This window comes from Haliaeetus albicilla, chromosome 1 (assembly GCF_947461875.1).
Source record: "Haliaeetus albicilla chromosome 1, bHalAlb1.1, whole genome shotgun sequence".
Taxonomy (NCBI): Eukaryota; Metazoa; Chordata; class Aves; order Accipitriformes; family Accipitridae; genus Haliaeetus; species Haliaeetus albicilla.
Window position 1 is genome coordinate 27,224,548 of NC_091483.1, and position 21,802 is coordinate 27,246,349.

The 21,802-nt window shown below is 37.1% G+C and overlaps 1 protein-coding gene across 1 annotated transcript in view; it reads left to right on the forward strand.

Moving 5' to 3' along the window:
• Positions 1 to 20,753, forward strand: part of PAPSS1 (3'-phosphoadenosine 5'-phosphosulfate synthase 1) — a 48,025-nt gene extending 27,272 nt beyond the window's left edge. The window contains exons 8-12 of the mRNA XM_069783108.1: positions 1,900 to 2,105; positions 4,349 to 4,484; positions 5,937 to 6,205; positions 10,048 to 10,277; positions 19,933 to 20,753. Of these exons, the coding sequence (XP_069639209.1) occupies positions 1,900 to 2,105; positions 4,349 to 4,484; positions 5,937 to 6,205; positions 10,048 to 10,277; positions 19,933 to 20,071 (980 nt within the window). The 3' untranslated portion in view covers positions 20,072 to 20,753. The remainder of the gene's footprint in view (positions 1 to 1,899; positions 2,106 to 4,348; positions 4,485 to 5,936; positions 6,206 to 10,047; positions 10,278 to 19,932) is intronic.
• The last annotated feature ends 1,049 nt before the right edge of the window (positions 20,754 to 21,802 follow it).

A 21,802-nucleotide genomic window follows, 5' to 3' on the forward strand; every position in this document is an offset into this window, starting at 1 on the left:
CTGTAGTCTTCTGTAAATCAGAATTTTTATAAGGCTTTTAAGACCTTGTATAGGTGAAAGTTTCAGATATGGCAATATAACAAGTTTTTAAACTTTTCTTGCAATTGTTTTTAGCACCTCATGTATGCTGTAAAAAATATGAGTAATGAAAAATAATGAATAACTTATTGATGGAAACAATTTTCATTCCTAAGCTTGTATAGAACAGTCATGTTCCTCTAGATGCTACCATATTTCCTCCTCTTAGATATCTACTGCAACATTTACGTATGCAAACCTTTTTAGAAAAAGCTGCTTTGCTACTTGAATCAGTGGCAACAGTTAAGTCAAAACAACATCCTGAAAGTTTCCTCCCTGCTTGGTATGTTAGTTCTGGAGTCTCCCAGCAGCAGTCATTTTCCAGAGTTTTGATTTTGTAGGGAGGGGAAACTGTTTAATAACTGCAATGCATCTCATCTGAAATAGTGTCTAGCTGACACTGTGCTCATCTGTCACGTAACAAACTCACTCCATTACCTTGCCTCAGTCTCTCATTTGTACAGCTAAAGAGAGATGTCAAAGATATTATATATTTTTTATTGGTCACTGACAAAATTTTAATAATCAGCGGGTTTGAGATCTCTTCCCAGTTTGAAATATTTACTTAATAGTTCGCAAAGCAAAAGGATTTTTTTAATTATCAAGTTAGGAGTGGCAAATCATCTTCTCTGTGAGTGTTGCCAAGCTCAATTTTATGACCTAGTTGCTTTGAAAATAACTTTGAGCACTAAGGCTGAACTTAGGAGAAGATGCACAGCATGCTTTTCATTTTGCAGTATGAAAGAAGGAGGGACCTATTTTTCCCTTAAACTTCATCCAGCATCATAATTTTTAACTTCCTACCACACTTACGGTAAAATTGAGAGAATGTTATAAAAATGTATTGCTCAAATAACAGGGAAATCAGCCTTATTTAGAGTCTTGGCCCCACTAAAGCCAGTAGCAAAACCCCCATTAACTTCAAGGTGCCCATGACTTTTCTCTTGGAGACCACCCAAAAGTTTTGCACTTTTGGCAAGTGTATGCTCAGTAGAATTCAAGCCTTTTATGAAACTTAGAGTATTATTTCACTCAGTTTCTCATCTCACTCTTGCAGTCAAGAAAAACAAGACTTCCAGTATCTAGCAGTGAAGTAAATGCTTAAAAATGAGGACCACACATAACCTTAAAATTGATATATTCTTTTAGTTTTAGAAGTAAAGTAGCTGGTAAGCTTTCAGCTGAACAAACTGCAAAATGTCTGCCTGACTAACCAGTTTTTTCTGAAATATATATGCTTGAATCTGAATACAGTTTTAAGTAAACATCAAAGTCACCTTTTGAAATAGTTGAATTATATGTGCTAACTACTTGGGTACATTTGGCTGCTTCTATCACGTTGAACTTTTCTTATGCACCAAAAGTATGCCTACTGAGAAGGCTATTTCTTTTTTACTCATTAGCCACTCCAGTAGTAATCTTGACTAATAGTTTAGATTCTCTGTTTAAAAATGTCAGTTGTGTATTTCTGCTTACCCTATGGCTTCTTGAAGAAGATATTAATTTGAGATCCCCCCAAAAGTAGTATCCTCACAGTCTAAAAACTTGTATGCAGCTCTAAGTACTTGCTATTTTCAGTACTGTCTTTGCTCTTTCTCAAACTTCAGTGTTTGCACATTTTTATAGCGCACGTATCTTATGCAAGAGTTCATTCTAAAAGTTGCTTTTAACCCCTGTTAAAATAAGTACTTGAAATACCTGTTGTGTGATACACTTACAGCCTGGACTATAACTTGTTAGGAGGGTGGATTTTTGCAGTATCATTCATGACTGTTACTAAGGACAAGGGCTTTTAAAAAATTTTTTTATTTCACTCTGCAGGGGGAGTTATTAATCTGTCCGTGCCTATAGTGCTAACGGCTACTCAAGAAGACAAAGAAAGACTGGATGGGTGTACAGCAATTGCACTGGTATATGAAGGTCGCCGTGTGGCCATTCTCCGGAATCCTGAATTCTATGAGCATAGGAAAGAGGAACGCTGTGCTAGGCAATGGGGAACAACATGCAAGGAACATCCCTATATCAAGGTGTGTGTTTAAAAGTTGAAAATCTAGTCCTATTAGCTGTACTGTTTGTGGAGCTGCAAATTAAGTGAAGCTGATGTCTGTGACTGGTGTGTTTCAACAGCAAAACTACTTTGAGAAATAAATAAAACATTTGAGCAGAAGCAAAGATGATTTTTTTTGTTCTCTGCAGCTGTTGAATAGTCTGCCCTTAGTGTGAAAATCTAATGTCAATATGTGCGACAGAAGAGGGAACTTTGCCCTCTACTGTGCCTAGGAAACACATGCCTCTGTGTAGCCAGATGGATCATCAAAGCTCCTTAGTGAGCAGATATATGCATTGTGAAGGCAAGAAAACTTCTATTCTGCCTGCATGCAGAGCACGTGAGAACTGCCTGGTTTAGATGCTTTTGAAATAGGCCCTGTTTTTGGAGAGTTCATCATTTCACTCTCTGGGGAGTTATTTCCCATCTATTGTGTTCAGTATGTTTTATTGTCTTGACCTTATGTGTATGTCACTTTGAAATATTCTAATTGTAACATACTCATTGCAATGCTGTGTTTGGTTTTGCAAGCTGATGTAAATGTTGCATCTTAGCTCTGCAGAGCCAAAATGTTTCTTTCCCCATTTGTCTCTAGTATCCTTTTGTTTAAAACTATGATTTAAAATCAGATAAAAAGAAATCAAGCAAACCTCAAGTTATGAGCTTTCTCTTAAAAAGGGAAAGCCTTCGATGTGTTCTAAAAGTATCTGTGTGACTAATAGTTACACATATGTGAAAACTATGGAATTTTTTTACTTCTTTATTTTATTAATGTGTAATGACATTCTTTTACTGACTGAACTTGTATGCAGGAGTATATCTGAAAAAGGACATCTGCTAGATACAAGTAAGAGTGTTCTGGAAGACTTCCAAAGCCCTTGATATGCTCTGTGCTGATGAACATCAGATTACCTCTTTACTGAAAACTTAACACAAATTTAAGAAATTCTAAGAAAATCTCATACAGACAAGATTTGAATGACTTGTTATAACACATTAGCAATTACAGAATGACATGGCTGAAACTAATGTAGAAGAAGAGGAACTATGTTCTTATGTCTGTACTGGAGTGTATAGCAGTATCATGACAGCACATGAATCTGGTGGCCCTTCTAATTAATCAGAAATCTTTGGGTGCCTGAGAGTTACTGTAGCACAGTTTTCTCATATTCATATCTTTATCACACCTTCCCCCCACCTTGGTAAGATGTCAAAGTCTAGCATTTTCTTTGAGAAGGGGGTGGTGACTGTAGCATCATTTAATTCCAGCAGGTCTTCTATCTCAATGCAAAAATAAATTGAAAAATCCACACTTAATTTTAACATCTTGGCTTGTGGGTTTAGTATGTAATGTCTTATGTTATATCAACATTTGTTGTCATCTTTAAATTACATAAGGCTAATAAAGCATCAGAAATTTGTATGAAACTTGGAAGTTTTTTGTGGTGCCATCTTCAAAAGCAAATGCATTCTCAGAAATTAACAATTCCTGAGTGACTTCTGTGGCCATTGCTAGCGTATGTTAAGCAGCTTGCCGTAATGCTTTTTGATAAAGGGCGAGGTGATATTTGAAGATATCAAAAGAACTCTAGTAAGTGTATGTTGCCTTGGTAAATTGCTACTACGAAACAAATGCAAAAGCTATCCTACTTCAACGATTCTCATTTTTATTTGTAAATTAAAGTGGGTGAGTAGTTAATCAGAACCTTTTTATATGTTACTTTATTGCTGACTTGTAAAATCTTGTAAACTGGAACTGCATTTGCTTTGGCCAACAACAATAAAGTGTGCAACTTCATTGCACTTGATATATCAGGCTTTCCAGCCACTATCTCTTCTTGTCACATAATAATGTTGGTTAAGAATACTGTCTGCTTGCTTTTCTATATATTAAAAAAATCCTTGACTTTGAAAGAAAGGCATATGCCTATGGAAGATTTGTGCATCTCTTCCACACCATGGTATAACATATCTGGACTATGTTCCAGTGTTGTTTTGTGGTTTCTGGGTTTTTTTTGGTTTTTTGGTTTTTTTTTTTTTTTAAAACATTGATGCTTGACTTGAGACTGTCAAATAAAGTTAGCCCAGAACTCTTCCCTCGGTAAAGATGTGCCCCCGTTGCAATGCTCTAGGTGCTCAGGAGAAGCTGACAACCAATCCTAACAAGGATTTTCTCTCTTTTTTGTTTGTTTGTTTGTTTGTTTTGTTTTGTTTGTTTCTTAGATGGTTATGGAGCAAGGGAACTGGCTTGTAGGTGGAGATCTACAGGTCCTTGATCGTATTTATTGGAATGATGGACTTGATCAATACCGTCTCACTCCAGCTGAACTAAGGCAGAAATTCAAGGAAATGAATGCAGGCAAGTAAATTTTTCTTGTTCTGTTTCTTCCAGCAAAGATTTATCCAAATGTCTGCTGCCTCAATACTACAGGGGCTAGCATTGTTTCAAGGATGAAGATTTTGAATGCTCTCTTAGGCAGCATTCTTTGCCTTTTACTGGTATTAATTTTTATGATCTCGGGCATTGCGTTGCCTAAACACACAAGAGAAGCTGGTAATGCCTGAGGTTTTGAGTTTTATCTTTCCATGCACACTAGACATGTTACTAATGCAAGAAAAGATAATGTTAAAATGTGGTAGAACGTGATTTTAAAATTTTCAGGTTCGGCTAAAACTTTAGAGGTATGGCTGAGTGCTGAGCTTTCATGCTTTTTTATTTTTAAGTCTGTTCCATGCTGCTTCTTGGGAGCAAAGCTTACAACAGTAATGCAAGTAGACTGGTGCAAAGGGAAATGTATCACAGTTAAAAATTGTGAGCTAACTGCTAGCTTTATGTTGCAGAAGAAACAAAACAGTTTTTCTCACTAAAGCAGTTGTGTTAGGCAGATAAGTAAGAGGCTGAGTAATGTCATAAAGCAGAGAACAAACATATCGCCTTCATTGTGGCAGTGACTGACAGACAGCTGCTAAGCATTTCTAAGTGTGAGGGAGGAGATTAACATCAAGAGTGCAAACCGAGATTGGTCCTGAGCTACTGTGTTTTTTCAATGTGGTCAGTATTTCCAGGACCTTTGAGGTACCAGTCTTTGTTTTAGCTAGCCCATAAACAAATACATTTGATACCTGAAAAAAACCCTGTTCTCTAGATTTCATTGTTTCCTTATTGGGAAATCTCTCAGTTATGTTGATTTTGCCATCTTGCAGGGTACCTTAGTTCATCTTAATTTGGAGAAGGGAGAAATCCTGGTTGTGTCAGGGTTTTTCATTGAACGGTTTGTAATACTTTGAAATATCAGTTAGCCTTGCTTTGTTCTTACTGTTTATAAACTCCACAAAGCTATTTAGGTGAAGGAAACTTACTAAGGCACATTAAATCCCCTTTTATCTGTTTTGTTGCAAACATGTCCTTTTGTTCTCCTGATGATACATTGAGCCTTTAAGACAGGTAGCATAGTTTTGTTTCCTCTTAGAATTTATTTTATATGCTCATGCAAGTGAAAAATCCAAAGAAAAGATTATAGCTATTGGAGAAACTAGAGTAATTCTGCGGAAATCTCAAAAATAAAGGAAGCTGATTTGGTTTGGGTTTTTTTTAAGATGGTTTTTTTTTTTTTTTTTTAGTTTTGCTTATTGAGTATAATGATTTTATAATAATTCATAATCCTTTAAGGACCTGTGACTACTGCTATTATACTTGTTTAATAGAGTTCAGAGGAAAGATCGTACTGTTTGAAGATTTTTCTATGGTTTGTACAACTCCTGATAAAATAGCCTGCTTTCTTTATATCTTTTGTCTGTTTTTTCTCCATAGATGCTGTGTTTGCATTCCAGTTACGCAATCCGGTGCACAATGGGCATGCTCTTTTAATGCAGGATACTCATAAGCAGCTTCTGGAACGTGGCTACCGGCGCCCAGTTTTACTCTTGCATCCACTTGGAGGGTGGACAAAGGAGGATGATGTTCCTCTCATGTGGCGCATGAAGCAACATGCTGCAGTACTGGAGGAGGGAATCCTGAATCCAGAAACAACAGTGGTGGCTATATTTCCTTCCCCCATGATGTATGCTGGACCAACTGAGGTAAACACATCAAGAGTTTAAAACAAAACAAACCCCCTTTCATAGTGCACTTAAGTATTTTGTGCTATGCCTGACGTTTGTGGATTGTGGGTTTTTTAATGGAGAGAAGAGACTAATTTTCCTCGGGAAACCAGACTGTAAGGGCTCCCTCTGTCATCAACCAAAACATTCTTTGATGAAGAATCCTCTATATTGGAGGATTTTGCTGGAAATGGTGGGAGACAATATTGGGTTTATGTGCTCCTTTCTTTATAGTTATAAGGGTATGATAATGAATTAATCCCTCCTCCTTTTTTACAGACTTTTTCAGAAGAAATTATAAGATCTGTTAGGACAACTATTTGATATGTTGAATGTTAGGATACTTAAGTTTTATGACTGTTAAGCAAAAAGTTTGTATGTTGGAGCACTATACACAAATAGGGGGCGGGGGGTGGAAGGCTTTGTTTATTTTTTGGCAAACATAATTCAGAGAGAATTGTTTCAAGGCTTTTGTATGAAATAATTCTTTCGCAGCACACTGTTTAGAAGCCAGGTCTTGGGCTGGAATCCCTAGAGGCTTGTGGGAAGCAGCAGGGAGAATTAAGAGCGCTCATCTGAGGGCAATTCCTTTAGGGGATATTGGTTCTCCATCTCGTTACCCCCTCCTGCCCCATGCCTCCATGAGTCACAGGAAGTTCAAATTCTGACCAGGCTCAAGAGGTTAACTCTGTGGTAGCTTTTTGATAGATTGGAGATCTCACCAGTGGAATTAAATTAGACAGGTGGTGCTTATTTTCTGCTGGCCAGTTGACTGATCAAACAGAGCTTGCACTGCCTTTCAGTCCAGATAAAAAAATGTAGTCCAGATCTAGTTGAGGCATGTAAGCAAGTTACTGTAGGGAATCTTGTACTGTTCCCCGTAGACTTTTTGTGAGAATTAACAGAAATCTTCTTCTTTGGTCTTGTATTCATAAGCATATGAGGAGGAACAAAATCCACAATCCTTATTCTGAACAGAATTAGAGCTTTCTCCTAACCTATCTGGCATTTACAGTGACCTCAGAGTACAGCCTGACTAATGTTTGCAGCCAAGTAATAAGAGAGACTCTTCCTTTAATAATTTTCCATAGGTCATTTAAAAGACATTGGTACCAGATTTGTTTCTGTAGCACAAGTGCTTTACAGAACAACAAGCAGCTGTTAGTATGGTTATCTATAGGATGGATGTGGCCTTCCAGTCTCTAAAGGTTTTAAGACATGTTTTATAAGCATCAATTTAGCATTTTCGTATTTTTAACATTCCTGATAATTACCTTGGAAGAAAAGAAACAGTTCTCTAAGAAAAAATTCTGTATCAAAATGCGATAAATTCACCTGCTTAGGAAAGTAAATATGTTCTGAAGTAGTATGGATGTATAGAAATGGGACAAGAGCTGCTAGCTTTGTGTCTCAAACATATGGTTTACATTGTTCTAAACTGTCTTAGTAAAATAGCTTTACTTATTCAAAATGGAGTTCTTACTTGCTGCTACCCAAATGACAACATGAAACTTAAATTTTTTAACTATGCTAGAATAGTTTCAGAAAATATGCTGCTAGCTGCTGTGGTATGCTGGAATTTCATGTGTATGGCCCGCTCTGTGCTTATAACATAAATATTAAAATTATTAGCATAGCTATCATCATCCAGATGCTTCCATAGCACCCTATATGCTTGAATAGCAGTGGAATCTGTTGTGTGTGATGTCTGGCTGTGGTCAGGATGAAAACTGATACCAGTGGTACCTTCATAACTCATGACTGGTTCCTGATTTCATTATCTGACTACTGATTTACAGAACTGTGTCCATATCGACTGCGAAACTTCCTCCTTGAATGATTTCTATAACAATTAGTTATAAAACTAATGTAGAACTAACAGTTAGTTACTACTTTGAAAAATCACTTTTGAGCTTCTTGCCTAAAGCTTATTAACATAGAACAGCATGCACAGTGACTAAAAGATGAAACACTTTGATTTTCTTTTATGTAAAGATTTGCAGTAGGCAGAAGCAATTTTTTTTTTTTTTTTTTTGTAATGGAAGGAAAATTTATCCATCACATTGTCCATTTACTACAAGGTAGTGGCAGCAACTTTTGTCCTATGATTTGTGGGTTTTTTCCCCTCCTGCCTCCCTCCCTTTTTTTTTTTTCCCTTTAGTGCTTGACAGATGTTTTGACAGATGTTTATTACTGTTCAACTTGTGAAGCTATTTTACACTATGTAGTTACTGGGTAGACCCTTTAGTTTTGTGTGAAGGTAAGGCTGCACAAATAAGAAACTACTGTTATATACTTGTGGGTTTTATAAACTCTTTTCTGAGTATCCTTTGGCAGATACTAAGCTGTATAGATGGTATGACAATTCATTTAGGGGAATACTTCCCAGTATGAGAACATATTCACATTTCCTGAATTGGTGTGTCTTTGTTACCTGAAGTAATGCAATAGTTATTTTACTTTTCCTGTACTGTACAGTTAAATTTTCTACTGAAAATATTACATATAAAAATGAATTAAGAAAATTCACCAACAGTCCTATACCATAATAAGTCTAAAACCTGCCATAAGTGTAGCATATCTAACAGTCTAGGATCCAGTAAATACTGCAAACAGTCTTTGGGAGGAAAAAAGTCCTCTCCCCGTATTTAGTAAGAGATGCATTTCTAAATAATTTGAAAGCATTTCTTTGGTTGTCAGGTGTGGATGATTGAATAGTCAGTGTGCAGAATTTCCTTTGAAGTATTTCTTTCTTTCCTTTTTTTTTTTTTTTTTTTTATACTTTCAGTAGTAACTGAGCTGTAAGGAAAAAAGTAAAAATCAAGTTGTTAGTTATGAAACCACTAATTTTGAAATGTGCAGCGAAGTAATGTGGGAAAGCTGTTTGTTAATATTTACAATACTTCAAATATTAGGTGGAAGGAAGTTGGTGCATCCAAGCAAAAATTCAGTAAAGCTAAAGTTTCTGATTTTGACGTTGGTTCCTCCCCAGTTCATATAGATGCGTTAGAATCAAATTATTTCAAAATGCTTGGGGAAAAGTGACTAAATATTTACTAAAGCTAGAATTGCTTTATCAGTTTTCATCTTGGAAGCTTGTGCTATAAATAGGCAGTCTTAGTGCTCTGAAAGCCTACTCCAAGCGTTCATGTGCAGTATGTACCTAGTTTATATATCTTTTGGGTTTTAATATTGGCGCAGACTAAGTGTTAAAGTCCTGCCTCGGACAACATCCTTGCCACGTGCACCAGGTGAAAATGCTGAGCTTGGGTAATTTTTCTTTTTTAATGTGTAGATAGATTGATTAGATCACTTGTGAACACTGTGTTTAAGTAGCCTATCTTGTCTTTCTTCTGATGAGATGTTTGGCAGCTATCTGTTGGTCAGGGTGTCTTGTTAGAGAAATTACTGTGATTAAAATAGGGCAATGTACGGCTAGATCCCACTAAGCTTCCCAAAGCAGTTGCTTTTGCATTAATCTTTTATATAAAAGGAAAAGGATGGAGGGTGACAACATCAGGAAGAACTAAGCTAAGAAAGGGATGAGCTCCATCTTTCTTGCCCTGATTATACTGTTCCTAACACAGTGCTAAAGTAACTTTTTAAGTATCCTAATGTGCAAATGAAACAGGGGAATAGTATACCTTAGTTGTAAGTTTGGTGGTGATTCACATAATTGGTTCTTTTTTTTGTTATGGCTCCATAGTAAAAATCATGTCTTATTAGGAAAAAAAGTGGTAATTATACAATGCATGCACATTTTAAGGGTGATATTTTGACAGTTTTCTTCTGTTAACTGTTTTTACCTGTCTCTGCTCTAGGTTCAGTGGCACTGTAGATCACGGATGGTTGCAGGAGCTAACTTCTACATTGTAGGGCGAGATCCAGCAGGGATGCCACACCCTGACACTGGGAAAGACCTGTATGAACCAACCCATGGCGCCAAAGTGTTGACAATGGCTCCAGGTCTCCGAGCACTGGAAATTGTACCATTTAGAGTTGCAGCTTATAATAATAAGAAGAAGTGCATGGATTATTATGACTCTGATCAGTAAGTTGTATTTTTGTTTTAATACTTTTTGAGCAATAGCTGCCTTTTACCCCCCGCCCACATCAAAAAAATTGTTTTTAATTAAATTCATATTGCTCAAAGATGGCAGTGTTTAGATGTGGTTTTAGATCACGAATCCAACTTGACTTCAGCATGATTTGGGTGTGGTTTCACAGCACAGCTTACGTGATCCAACTTTAGCTGCCACTGGAATCTCCTCTTTTCCTCCCAGGTACTGGAGCTTCTCTAATCCTGAAACATGTTGGCACAGATTGCTAAATCCACAGAAAAATATTACTATTTATTTTAATGGTAAGACTAGCTCTCTGCTGGTTTATCTTTCTAAATATGCTTCTCAGGTGTCAGGTATGCATCAGATATGATGGAAGAGAAACAATGAGAGAGTGTAGCAGAGAGAAGATAGTGGACAAGTAAGAGTGACAAATAGCTATTTGCTCTGTTTAACAATAATGCAAAAGGATGCTCTAAGTCCATTTTATGTCCCAGGGTTTTCAGCTGGTTTTTTTTTGTTAGGGTTTTTTTGTTGTTTGTGGTTGTTTGTTTTTTTTTTAATCCAGTTACAGGACAGATAATTTCACCTTCTGCATGTTCCAGTACTATTTTTCACTTGTGTGGCATAGCGGAGTCCAAAACTCACCGTATGTGTTGCTGTGGTGCCTGTGAGTGGGATTGGGAAGATGGCTTGTCATTTTAGTTTAAACCTCTTTATTCAGATTATTGAACTGTACTTTTGTTTTACATCACACTGCAGTTGAAATTAGTACTGAAATACAAACTGTGAAGCAAGTTGTTTTTCTAAAAAAAACTTGGATTTTTTTATATTCTGACTATTTCCTACTGCTTCTAACTGAAGAAGTATGTCTATACAACACAGTTAATCTTTGAAAGCATGAAATCAACATGGAATCATGATGGAGGCATGAAAAACAGATTGGGTAAAAATGAACCCATCTCTTCTCCCTTGTTCTTCAGCTGCTTATGCTGCAGTTACACCGAGTATAAAAGCCTCCAAGGATGTCAGTGTGGCTTGTGACAATCAACCAACAAGTTTTATTCAGCAGCTTGTGTCTTTCTTACCATGAATTATGTTTATTAGTAGATAGCGTGCTGGCTTAACCTTGATTGTAAGTTATGTAACTGCTTTATATTTCAGCAGTAAATTCCAAGCACCTGAATTAGTCTGCTTTTATTTTTAAAAACTGCAAAGTGTTATCATCTCCTACATAATTAAATATAACTATGGTATGTTCTTCTGTTGTTTGGAAATCATGAGCAGCATGATAAAGGCAAATCTGTTGAAACCTGACAAGAATTAAAACAGTTTCACTGTGTATTACTCTATGATGTCCATATGTGTTTAGAAATTTGATGATTTGCTACATTGCAGATGTTTTAAAATTGAAGATAATCAGGGAGGCTTATTTAGCAGTTGTAGTTTTCTGATGTTGTTCTTCCTTCCTTCTCCCTCCCCTATAGGCAGCATTCCAATGTAAGGTTCTCCTTAGTGCTGTGAAGCTTCTCTTTGGATGGCATTGCAGCAGGCTTTTTTTTTTTTTTCCCCAAGTGAACCTATGGACAGGAGCATCAGATCAGACCTATGCCCTGATATGTATGGTATTTTCATTAGGAGGAATAAAATCAGAGGAAAGGATACTCCTAGCATATATGACACCTAAGTCTTTTCCTAAACTTATTGCCTTTTAACTTGCTGTTGAACACTTCACTACCTTTGTGCCTTTCATTATTTGAGATGCATCTAGAAGTCCTCGTTGCTGTGCACAGTAACTAGATTGTGATGTAAATATTGCTAATTTTATGCAAACCTGTATACATTGTAACATAAGGTTCAAAAGGCTGTTGTAGTAGATACTATGGGTATTTGTCCTGTTTGTTGTCCAAGTAATTCAGCAAGTTTTAGAAGATAAATACACAAAGATTGAAGTGAAATAGTTATACTGGTGTGTCACTTCTTAATAATTTGGAATAGAAGGGGAATAGCAATGTGAGAGGCCAGAATTCCCATTGCATGGAACAGAATCTTTGTAGAATAATATTGATTCTGTGATCATTGATACTATACTCTTAGCAGGACAGAGTTGGTATAGATAAAGGAGAGTAAAGCTGTACCTCTGTCACTAGCCAGAGAAAATGATAAAAAAAATCCCTGTGGTAACAGGTTTTGCCTTTTGTCACAGACCGCATTATGCACACCCTATTATCCTTTCATCATGCCTGTGGGCGCCCTTTGGTTTGAGGCATTTTTCTTCTGTTTCTGTCACTGTCTTGTGAAAGAGACCATGCTGCTAGTAGTGTGCAGTTTTGCCCTGCTGCTGTCAGAATGTAAGACCATATGTCCTGTCCTTCCCTAGATACTGTTCGTAAACTACAGGGTGGACTGGAGTGTGGCAGCAATCCTCTAGATGGCAATGCGGACACATGCAGACTCCCTGAAGAGAGATATTATTGCTCCTGCTTGCCACAGACAGAACACTGTGGTAGGCTTCAGAGTTAGAGCTTGGGTGGGTGCAGCTGGCTGCATTTCAAGATAGTCTGTGTTATGCTGAAAATGTGGCAGAGTCCTGGACCATGTGGTGTTTGACTCTGTAAGGAGGATGGCAAGGAATAGAGGATTGTCTGGAAATATGAGAGGATCAGTACCGGTGGAAGACCCTTGGGTGTGAAATAGTGATGTTTGTGCAAATCTTTCCTGAGCTTACCACTTACCTGGTGAAAAACACAGCATGAAAATATGGGGAAGAGGGATGTATGCATAGAAGCATTCTTCTGACTTGTTTTGGAAATGGGTAACTTGATTTCTATTGCACCTTTAGCAGTTCTTTGAGACTTGGAGACTCAACAGCCAACTAGGCAATTCAAGGATTTACATCACTAGTGGATGTACAGAAGTTTATGGCAAGTGGGTTTCCCTTGGACTGAGCTATAGCTGAGCTGTGTGTCTTAGCTGCTGGAAGTAGTTATTGTCTCTCTGAGTAGTCATCTCTTCTATTCTTTCAGGCCTCCTAGACTCCTCTATCTGGGGAGGTGCTTGTGAGAAGCCATAATGGACACCATCTGCTATCTTGGGTGTCTCTCTAATTTGGCAGAGTTGGACCCACACCTGACTTGGCAGCAGACATGCAAAGGTTATTGCAGTTGGGCTCTTTGCTGACATTAGTGAATTACCCTTCTGCTTCTGAAGGCAATCCCAAGCTATGGGGACAGTGGGGGATGAACCTTTGGCTAGTGGTGAGAGGTTACCAAAAACTTCATCCAACTGTCAAAAGGATGTCTGACAAGTTGGGGCCACAGCATTAGCAGCAGCAGAGTTGCTTTGATTGTGACATCTCTAAACATTCATGCTCAGCTTTTATAAGAAAGATGTAACACTTGGTGATAGTATTCCATGTATGCCTGTGGGGGTAGGTTTTCACATGCTGGATTGGTACTGGTCAGCTGTGTACCATAAGATACTGGGCAACTATGTGATACCTTGCCGTGGCTAAGCTGCTCATGACCTGGTGGCAAGCCTGGGAAGCATCAAAAAGCCTACCACTGGCCCTGCCTCCAAATTAGTAACAAAGGCCTGTACTTCTCAGGTGTGCTGCCTGTGATTCTAAGAGGTCATTGTTCTTAAGGTCTTCAGCTCCCAAAGATGTCCGTGCAAGTGTAGTTTTGTGGAGTTCATATAGAAGTTAAGTTTGTTTCTCAATTCCTTTAGTATCCTCCAGAACACATGCTACCCTTGGAGTTTTGGTAGACCTGGTATCTCTGCTTGGGAACAGTCTGGAGAACATGACTGTTAATTTTGAGTGTTAGGGCCTTGTGCTGCTGGTTAACAATGTTGAGCTGCTGTGGTGCTGTGTTGGAGCTGAAGTCACTTGGCAGCAGGTGTAGCTACATGTACCCCTGTTTATAAGGAAAGGCAGAGGTATCCTGGTTGCATTCAGGGATAATCATGGAGCATTGCTTGTGAGGAAAGGGGGTAAGAGAAGACTGATGTAAAAGCCTTCATGCTAGCTGCATGGCAATTGTAGTTGCAGAGTGGTGCACAAAGTTTAACTCATATAAATTGTTAGACTAAAGTTACCCTTCAGAATATTAAGACATGTGAACACCCAATGACTTGAAATTATATTGGTAATTTTACCTTATGAAGCCACCAGAATTTTTAATTTGTTTCTTGGACATCTTAGAACCGCAGTCTTAAAACATATTTTTGAAAAAGATGTCTCTAAAACTAAGATTTAGGAAAGGGATTTGAGGAATGCATTTGAAGTGATGTATAGCAGCACAGGTAGAGCTAACTTAATTTTATTTTCCATTTGGTCAGAATGAGGATAATAAAAAAATTTCCCTTTTTATTGTTGCTGAAGTCAGACAGCAAGCCTAATCTAAGATTCTATGGGAAGTTTGAGTGTTTCCACTTGCATAGAATTCTGAAGACATAATACATATAGAAATTAGTATGAATATTGGTACAGTCATTTGCTTATCATAGTTTCTACCCTTTTAGATTTCATAGAATTTTTTCATCAATAATTGAATACGTCCAAACATGTTTTGGAAAAGTTTATAGGTAGAATTCTAGTTATAATGGAGAAATTCCGAACTAATGTCTGATCTGTGAACCACTATTAGACTAAAGTGTAAAGAAAAAAACCCAAAGAACCAAGCAACCAACAAAAACAACCCCACACCCCCAAATCCCTACCCAATGCTGAAATCTCTTCAGAAGAACAGTTAGTGTGTTTCTTCAGCCCCAAAGGCTTCTCAAACAGTTACCACAGACAAGTGTAATTTGGGATTGGTGGCTTAATAATAGTAGTTGTTTGGGTGAGTAGAGATTCCCAATTCTTTACAGAAGATCAGTCCTATAAAATGAAGCCACAGACTGCTGCTGAGAAAAAACTCAATTAAGAAAGGAAATTAGTCTGGTAATGAAAAAAGCCACAGGAGTGTCTGGAAAAATGGATTTTTTTTTTAAATTTTTTTTTTTTTTTTGTCCTGAAGAAAACTGATGAGATCATTTTGGCTAAAAGAAACCCATAAGTAAAATTACTGGAGCAGACTGTTCATGCTTTCTGTAAAACGTAAATGAAACATGGGTATCTGAAGAGGAGAGATTTTGACTTTATAGTTTATTCCCAGGACCTTTAATATGGTTGTCATGACTGCTTTAATACTATCAAGTTATATTTACAGAACAGGTGTTCCAACCAAGTACATACTGTTCCCAAATTTGTTTGGTGTGATACCTGATTTTTAAAGTGATAGTAAGAGGCTGAGATAAGCACACTTGACTGTCCTCCTTAATTTAGCTATGTGAAATATGGTTTCTCAATTAACATTTGTACATCATTTAGGATACATTGAAACAGTACAGCAGCTCAGAAGACTTAAACACTCCTGCCAGTCAGAAAGGAATTTAATTCACAGCACGTAAAGGATTTGCTTTGCATATGTTGATATTCATCAATCTATTATGTTCTACTTTCACAAAGGGTTTGTTTATAGCCAGTTAGGTTTTGAACCTAGCTGATACTAGCTGCTTCATTCACCATCATGGGGCATTCTCAAGGCATAACAGACTGACATAACAAAGACTTGACACTGTAAGGGACAGCGTTCTGTTCCTGAAGGAGTTACAGTGTAAGTCATGACTTGATGCTTGAGAATTGTTGAAGGACTGAACCCCAGATAAGGAGTCTATGAATTGTCCTAGGAATTAATCAGATCTAAAGTTTACCAGTTGAATAGAACATGGCAGTTGTTTTGAAGCCAGACCAGGGTGATTAAGTCATGTTATCATTTTATTTCCATACATTTGTTTCCAAAAAACATATTTTTACAAATAGGCAAAACTAGGAATGAATGGTCTGTACTTTTATTGTGAGTCACTATGTAATATATTTTATACTTAGGTTAAACCTGTAGGCAATAATTCTTGAAGTGGAAAAAATATTCTGCTCAGTCACTGTATTAAGGTACTGTATTGACACCTCAGAGATATGGCAGAGGTTTCCTGTAGGACTGCAGATATTTTCATGCAGTTGTTTCCCACTTGCAGACTGGTGATGATAACTTTGTTTTGTCACAAGGACTGTAAGGTCTTCAAAATCTTAGCCTTACACACTGCTCTTAGAGTGTTTGAGGTCATAACAAAGTATAAAGAGCTGTCATTGTTGCTGGGGTCACTTGTGGTATTATAGTAAAAAATAACTACTGAATGCACAAAAAAAGTGAAATCCATTTAACATTAAAACAGTAGTCTTTGTAAAGGAAAGAAAGGAAAGAACTGGTGTACGAATTCTTAATCTTCTGTGCATGGTTTGTAGTGTCCTTTGAGTCTGATGCTCAGTTACTGGAATAGTTTGAAGATTAATTAACAGCACAAACTTGTTTCTATGTTATTCTGAATAAATCACTTACTGTTTTCCAAATATACAATATTATCTTTTGCATCTGTGGGTGTCTGTATATACATATAGCTCTGTGTGTGGAAGGAGGGCACAATCTGAAGTGTAAGAAAAGATTCCTTTTCTCCTTTTGCTAGATGTATGAGAGCACAGCAAAGTTATGTATTTTCTGTCTGCCTAGCCCTGTCCTCTATAAGTAAGGAGATTTCACAGCGTGTGTATGTAAGGCTTTTTCCACACTGTGAGTGTAATAAAGTTCTAGGATGCTATGCCATGGAGCAAATACCAGTCTCAATGTAATATGTTTCAAGACTGGTTTTCTGTTGACAAGTTTTTGTTGTGGATTTATTTCTGCCGTTTTTTCCTCTTTTTTTTGAGAATGCTTTTAATTTCATTGGCACCAAATATTATGTCAATACTAGTCAAACTCAGTTGGTAGTTAAAGGTCAAATCAATGTTACAAGTGTTTACTAACAAACAATGTGGCTCAAAGAAAGCTAATTCCAGCAGCCACTGAATAAAAATTTCAAAGTCACTTAACCCAAGCCTTTTCTAAGCATGGGATTTAAGTTTCATTGAGACTCATTCCAAATCTCACATGAGAATGGAATTTGGATGGCTTTGGCATTTATATTTCATAGCAGCTTTAATGGTCAGATGTTTCCCCCTCTCATGTTCTGCTCAAATCGATTTTGTGTAGAGTAACTCCTAATATCCTCCAAATTCATTATGAACAAAATTACTTGACTCTTCTTTCTGGTTTTGTTTTTCCACAAAAGCAAATCACTCATACTGATTTGTTTTATTTCAAAATGCTCGTGGTTCACATCACACTACAGTGCCAGAACTGATAAGGTATTTCTGCTTAGTGGAAATTTCAGTTTCTGATATTCAAGAGATTTGCTTTTTACCATTAGTAAAGACAATGAGTATTGAGTGGTTATTCAAATACTCTGTTTTAGGTATAAAAGTGGAGGTTAAACTGGAAACAATAAAATTGCAAATGCAGTAATTTTTTAAAAAGGCAAAAATTACTGTGTTGTTTCAGCATACAGTATATATTGTCAAAGCTCCATTTGAGTCACTTTAGTGATTACTAATTAAAGTTTGTTTGTTTGTTTTTTTTAAAGAAAAACCCATTCAGAAGAGAAGTTTGGGATAATGAGAGGGCCTCATTAGTACTTTTGTACTTTTTTAATAGTATTTTTGAAATATTTCTAGAAATGTTATGAGATGCTGAATGTGGTACATTTCTTAAATGATCCTCGCTCATGTTTTTCTTTCCTTTTCTTATAGTTTCTATAGAACTTCTTAGCTTCTTTTCATGTTTCTCTCTTTTATGATATCTCCAATTTCTAGAGCTGCTTTTTGTGCAACTAGGTATAAGAAGAAGATAAATGAATTAGGGGTCTTATTGAAGCAAGCTTATATGGCATATCTATTGTCTCAGTACCTTTATTTCACTTGTAGGGCGTGGGAGGAAGTTGAGTGTTTTTCTGAAAACAACAGGCGAAGAGGGGATAAGGCAGCTAACTTTGTTTTTTAATGCCCAAACTTTGGTATTGCTACCACACTGTGGAGAAAACCACACATGGAGAAACCTTATAGCACTTGCTTTACTCTTCTCTTCCTGATCATCTGAAGACTTAGTATTTTTTGCTAGAATTAACCAGTCTTATCATTTCCCCACATATATTTTATAGAAACAGTTCTTTGCAAAGAATGCAACTTACCTTCAAGCAGTGTTATTGAACACTAGGCATCTCTCTGCAAAGGAACAAAATTTTCAGGTGTTATAAGTAGCAGTGACATAAATTTTTCTCCCTTGGGCTTAGATGAACTTCAAGTTTTCATTTTTATGTAATTTATATTTTGCAGAGTTGAAGCACAGTAGGGGTTTTTGCCTTGTTGTGACACTTCAGGAGCCCACAGTCCTGAATTGAGAGCAATAAGAAAAGAGCCAGTATGGCAGTGCTGCTGTGTAAATGTATACAACCCAAATCAAAAAGTTATGGGGCTAGTGGTTTTGTGAAAGGGAACTTTGGAATGCTTTCTGCGTCTTGCTTACTTCCATACCCTACTGAGCATAGCTCAGCACTTAGAGCCAAGTTCTGCCCTCTGATGCACACACTTGGCTCTTGTTTCTGTCTAAGCCACATGCATCTGAGATCAATACTCGGCTTTTATTTTAAACAGACAAGTAAAGAATGAGTAATGCATACATGTTGCAAATTGAGCAAATCGTGAAAGTAAAATTGCATATTTAATTTAAGAATACATAATTTTTCCTTTGGTGCATTTGGTAGAACTCTGGCATTCTTGTCTTGCTTTTACTGTTTCAGTCCTGCGAGGAGTAAGAGTTTAACCTATGGAGCTTTTGCTGCTTATGACCACATACCTGAGAAGTTAATATTAATTTAGATTGCTGTGTTAACAATGATAAACAATCCTGATCTAGGTTCATTTGTCCAACTGAATTCTGGTTTTTAAGGAAAAACATCTTTAGGAGGAAGATATTTTTATTATTCCCCTGCTTTTTTCTTTATTTTGAACTGTATGAGCCACATTACTGATAGGCATATATAGGTATATGCATGCTCAGTGGCTTGCAGTGGCCCAGCTGTGGAGCTTGCCTCTAGACTCCGAGGCTTTTACTTTCCCTGTTCTGCAAACTGTCCTTCACTAAGATTTCATGCAATGTTGTTTTTTCACATTCACTAGTAGCACTGAAATTACCTTCTCCAGCCAGCACTGGAACCTTCAACCAGCACAGAGGGCTGGTCTACTTCTATGGCAAGGGTGAGGTATAAAATAGGATGGCTCCTGTTGCTTGGCAGAGCGCTGAGACAAGATGGGGAGGAGATGTTCTTCTCTCAACAGCAGTTCCCTGTTTCCTCATAGAGAGTGAGCCAGGCTAGATGGAAGCACAGACTCAATTCAATCCACAGGAGATCGGTTGGACCATGCTGCTAAACCTCAGGAGTTACCCAAGCTGAATATTGTAGAGGGTTTATATTCTAGAGATTTATTGGCATTGCTGGCCAAATGTCTGGAAATGACAGTTGCTATATAGCATTATACCCCAAGAAGAAATTTATAAAGTATCAAGAAAGCAGAAGGAATATAAGCAACTTTGCCTGCTTTTAAAATATGTTCTTTTTTTCCTTCCTCCTTGCTCCTCTCCCTCTCCTCCCTTGCCCCCACTCCTACTCTCTCAGCCATGAAGACTTTGAATTTATATCGGGGACCCGCATGCGCAAGCTGGCTCGAGAAGGACAAAACCCGCCGGAAGGCTTCATGGCTCCTAAGGCTTGGACTGTGCTGACAGAATACTACAAATCCTTGGAGAAGGCTTAGGCCTCTTATTAACTGCAGATCAACCTTTGACGCCTGATTTATTTACAAGAAGGGGACCACACAGTCACCGTTCATGTTGCTTTGTTGTGGTGTCTGTCAGGAAGTTCTTCTCTGAAAACAGACTCTTTCTCCCTAACTTAGCATCATTCTTTGCCTATCCTTATGGGTTCTATTATGTCCTGGCACCTAACTAGCTGCTGGTTTTAATGTCTTCTCTTTTATTACAGTTAATATTCTTGCAGTAGGATTTTTAACTCTTGTCTTTTTTTATATTTTACTGCCTCTGTCCTATGAGTTCTGCAGCTGTTAAATAGATGCAGCTTTTTTCATGTTATTTAAACTGCTGGGTAGTGTCTGGTTTTAGTAGTTTGTAGGATAAAACATAATGGTTAAACCCTTAACAATGGATAGATTATCTATAAAAAGAAAAAGTAAATAAGTTTTAAAACATCCATAAAAGTGTCCTCATGTTTATCTCATCATCATTTCCAGAAGCACTTAATATTAATTTCTCTGTATATGTAATCAAAAAGCAGAGATTTTTATGTAGCATAATTAAACTTTTTTGCTTTCTTTGTTTAGTTTCAGACTTCATTGCATCGTCTGGTGATTCTCTTCTGCTGTGGACCTGTAAAGATGGCCAAGTAATGAATAAAAGAAAATCTCTAGTTTTCACTTTGAATTGATAACTAATCCATATATATATATTTTTTTTTATATATATGCTTGTTGCCATAGGTGTCAGTAGGGAATATTTTGTTTCATTTGATATAACTTGCCGGTTTTCAGTTCCAGATACACTTATTCAGCCTACTACAACTTAAAATAAGGCAGACCAACCTTGAAATCATATTTAATTATTGCAAGAAAAATAATAATAAAAATCCTTAGATCTTGGCATTTCCTGTGGTACAAATGCATAGTCCTGAGGTTAATTTTCTGGCGATTTTTCAAGGTCTCTGAAGAGTAATCTCCTTCTCTTGGTTCAGCTTTGCTTTCTTGAAAGACAAAGCATATTTTCTTCTAGGATTCTTCAAAAATCTTTAAGTTGGTCAATTCAGTATGTGAAACATTAACTGCTAAAGGAAAACATAAAAAATGAAATGCAAAATACTTCTTTAAGTGTAAAGTAACACTGACCTATTGAGATCTTTTCAAGCATTTGCAGCTAATCAGTGGAACAGTCATAATCCCTCTTAGTCTGTTAGCTAGAAACTATCCTTCTCACAGAAACTTACTTTCTGTTGTTAAACAGCATACATAGGAGGCACCAGCTCAAAATTGTTTTTAGAATGTTGATGCTGGGCTGCTACTGAGCCTGGATGAAGCATATGTTCATCTAGATTTTTTGGATGGGGGGAAAGGTTGTGATGAGGGGACCTGTGTAACAAATGGGACAAATGCTACTTGCAAGCTTTGTTTACTTGTTCACAGTAGTATTTAAGACAAATGCTTTGATAATTACTTCCTTCTCTTTTCTTCTTCTGTCTCTTTGAAGAGATGTAGAAAGTATCTTTTAATGGGATTCTTACCTCTGATAGGAAGTAAGGCAGAAATGGGAAAAGATAAGAGGCATGTTTATTAGTGAACCACAGCTACTTGCGACTGTGTTTTGGTAGTGTAAAGCTTATTTCTTCAGAATTGCTGAACAGATTTTCTTCAAATTTGGCTTTCTTTTTAGATTGTATCAATATGTAGGATGTGTGAAATCCAGAAGAAAGAGTCAGTTCA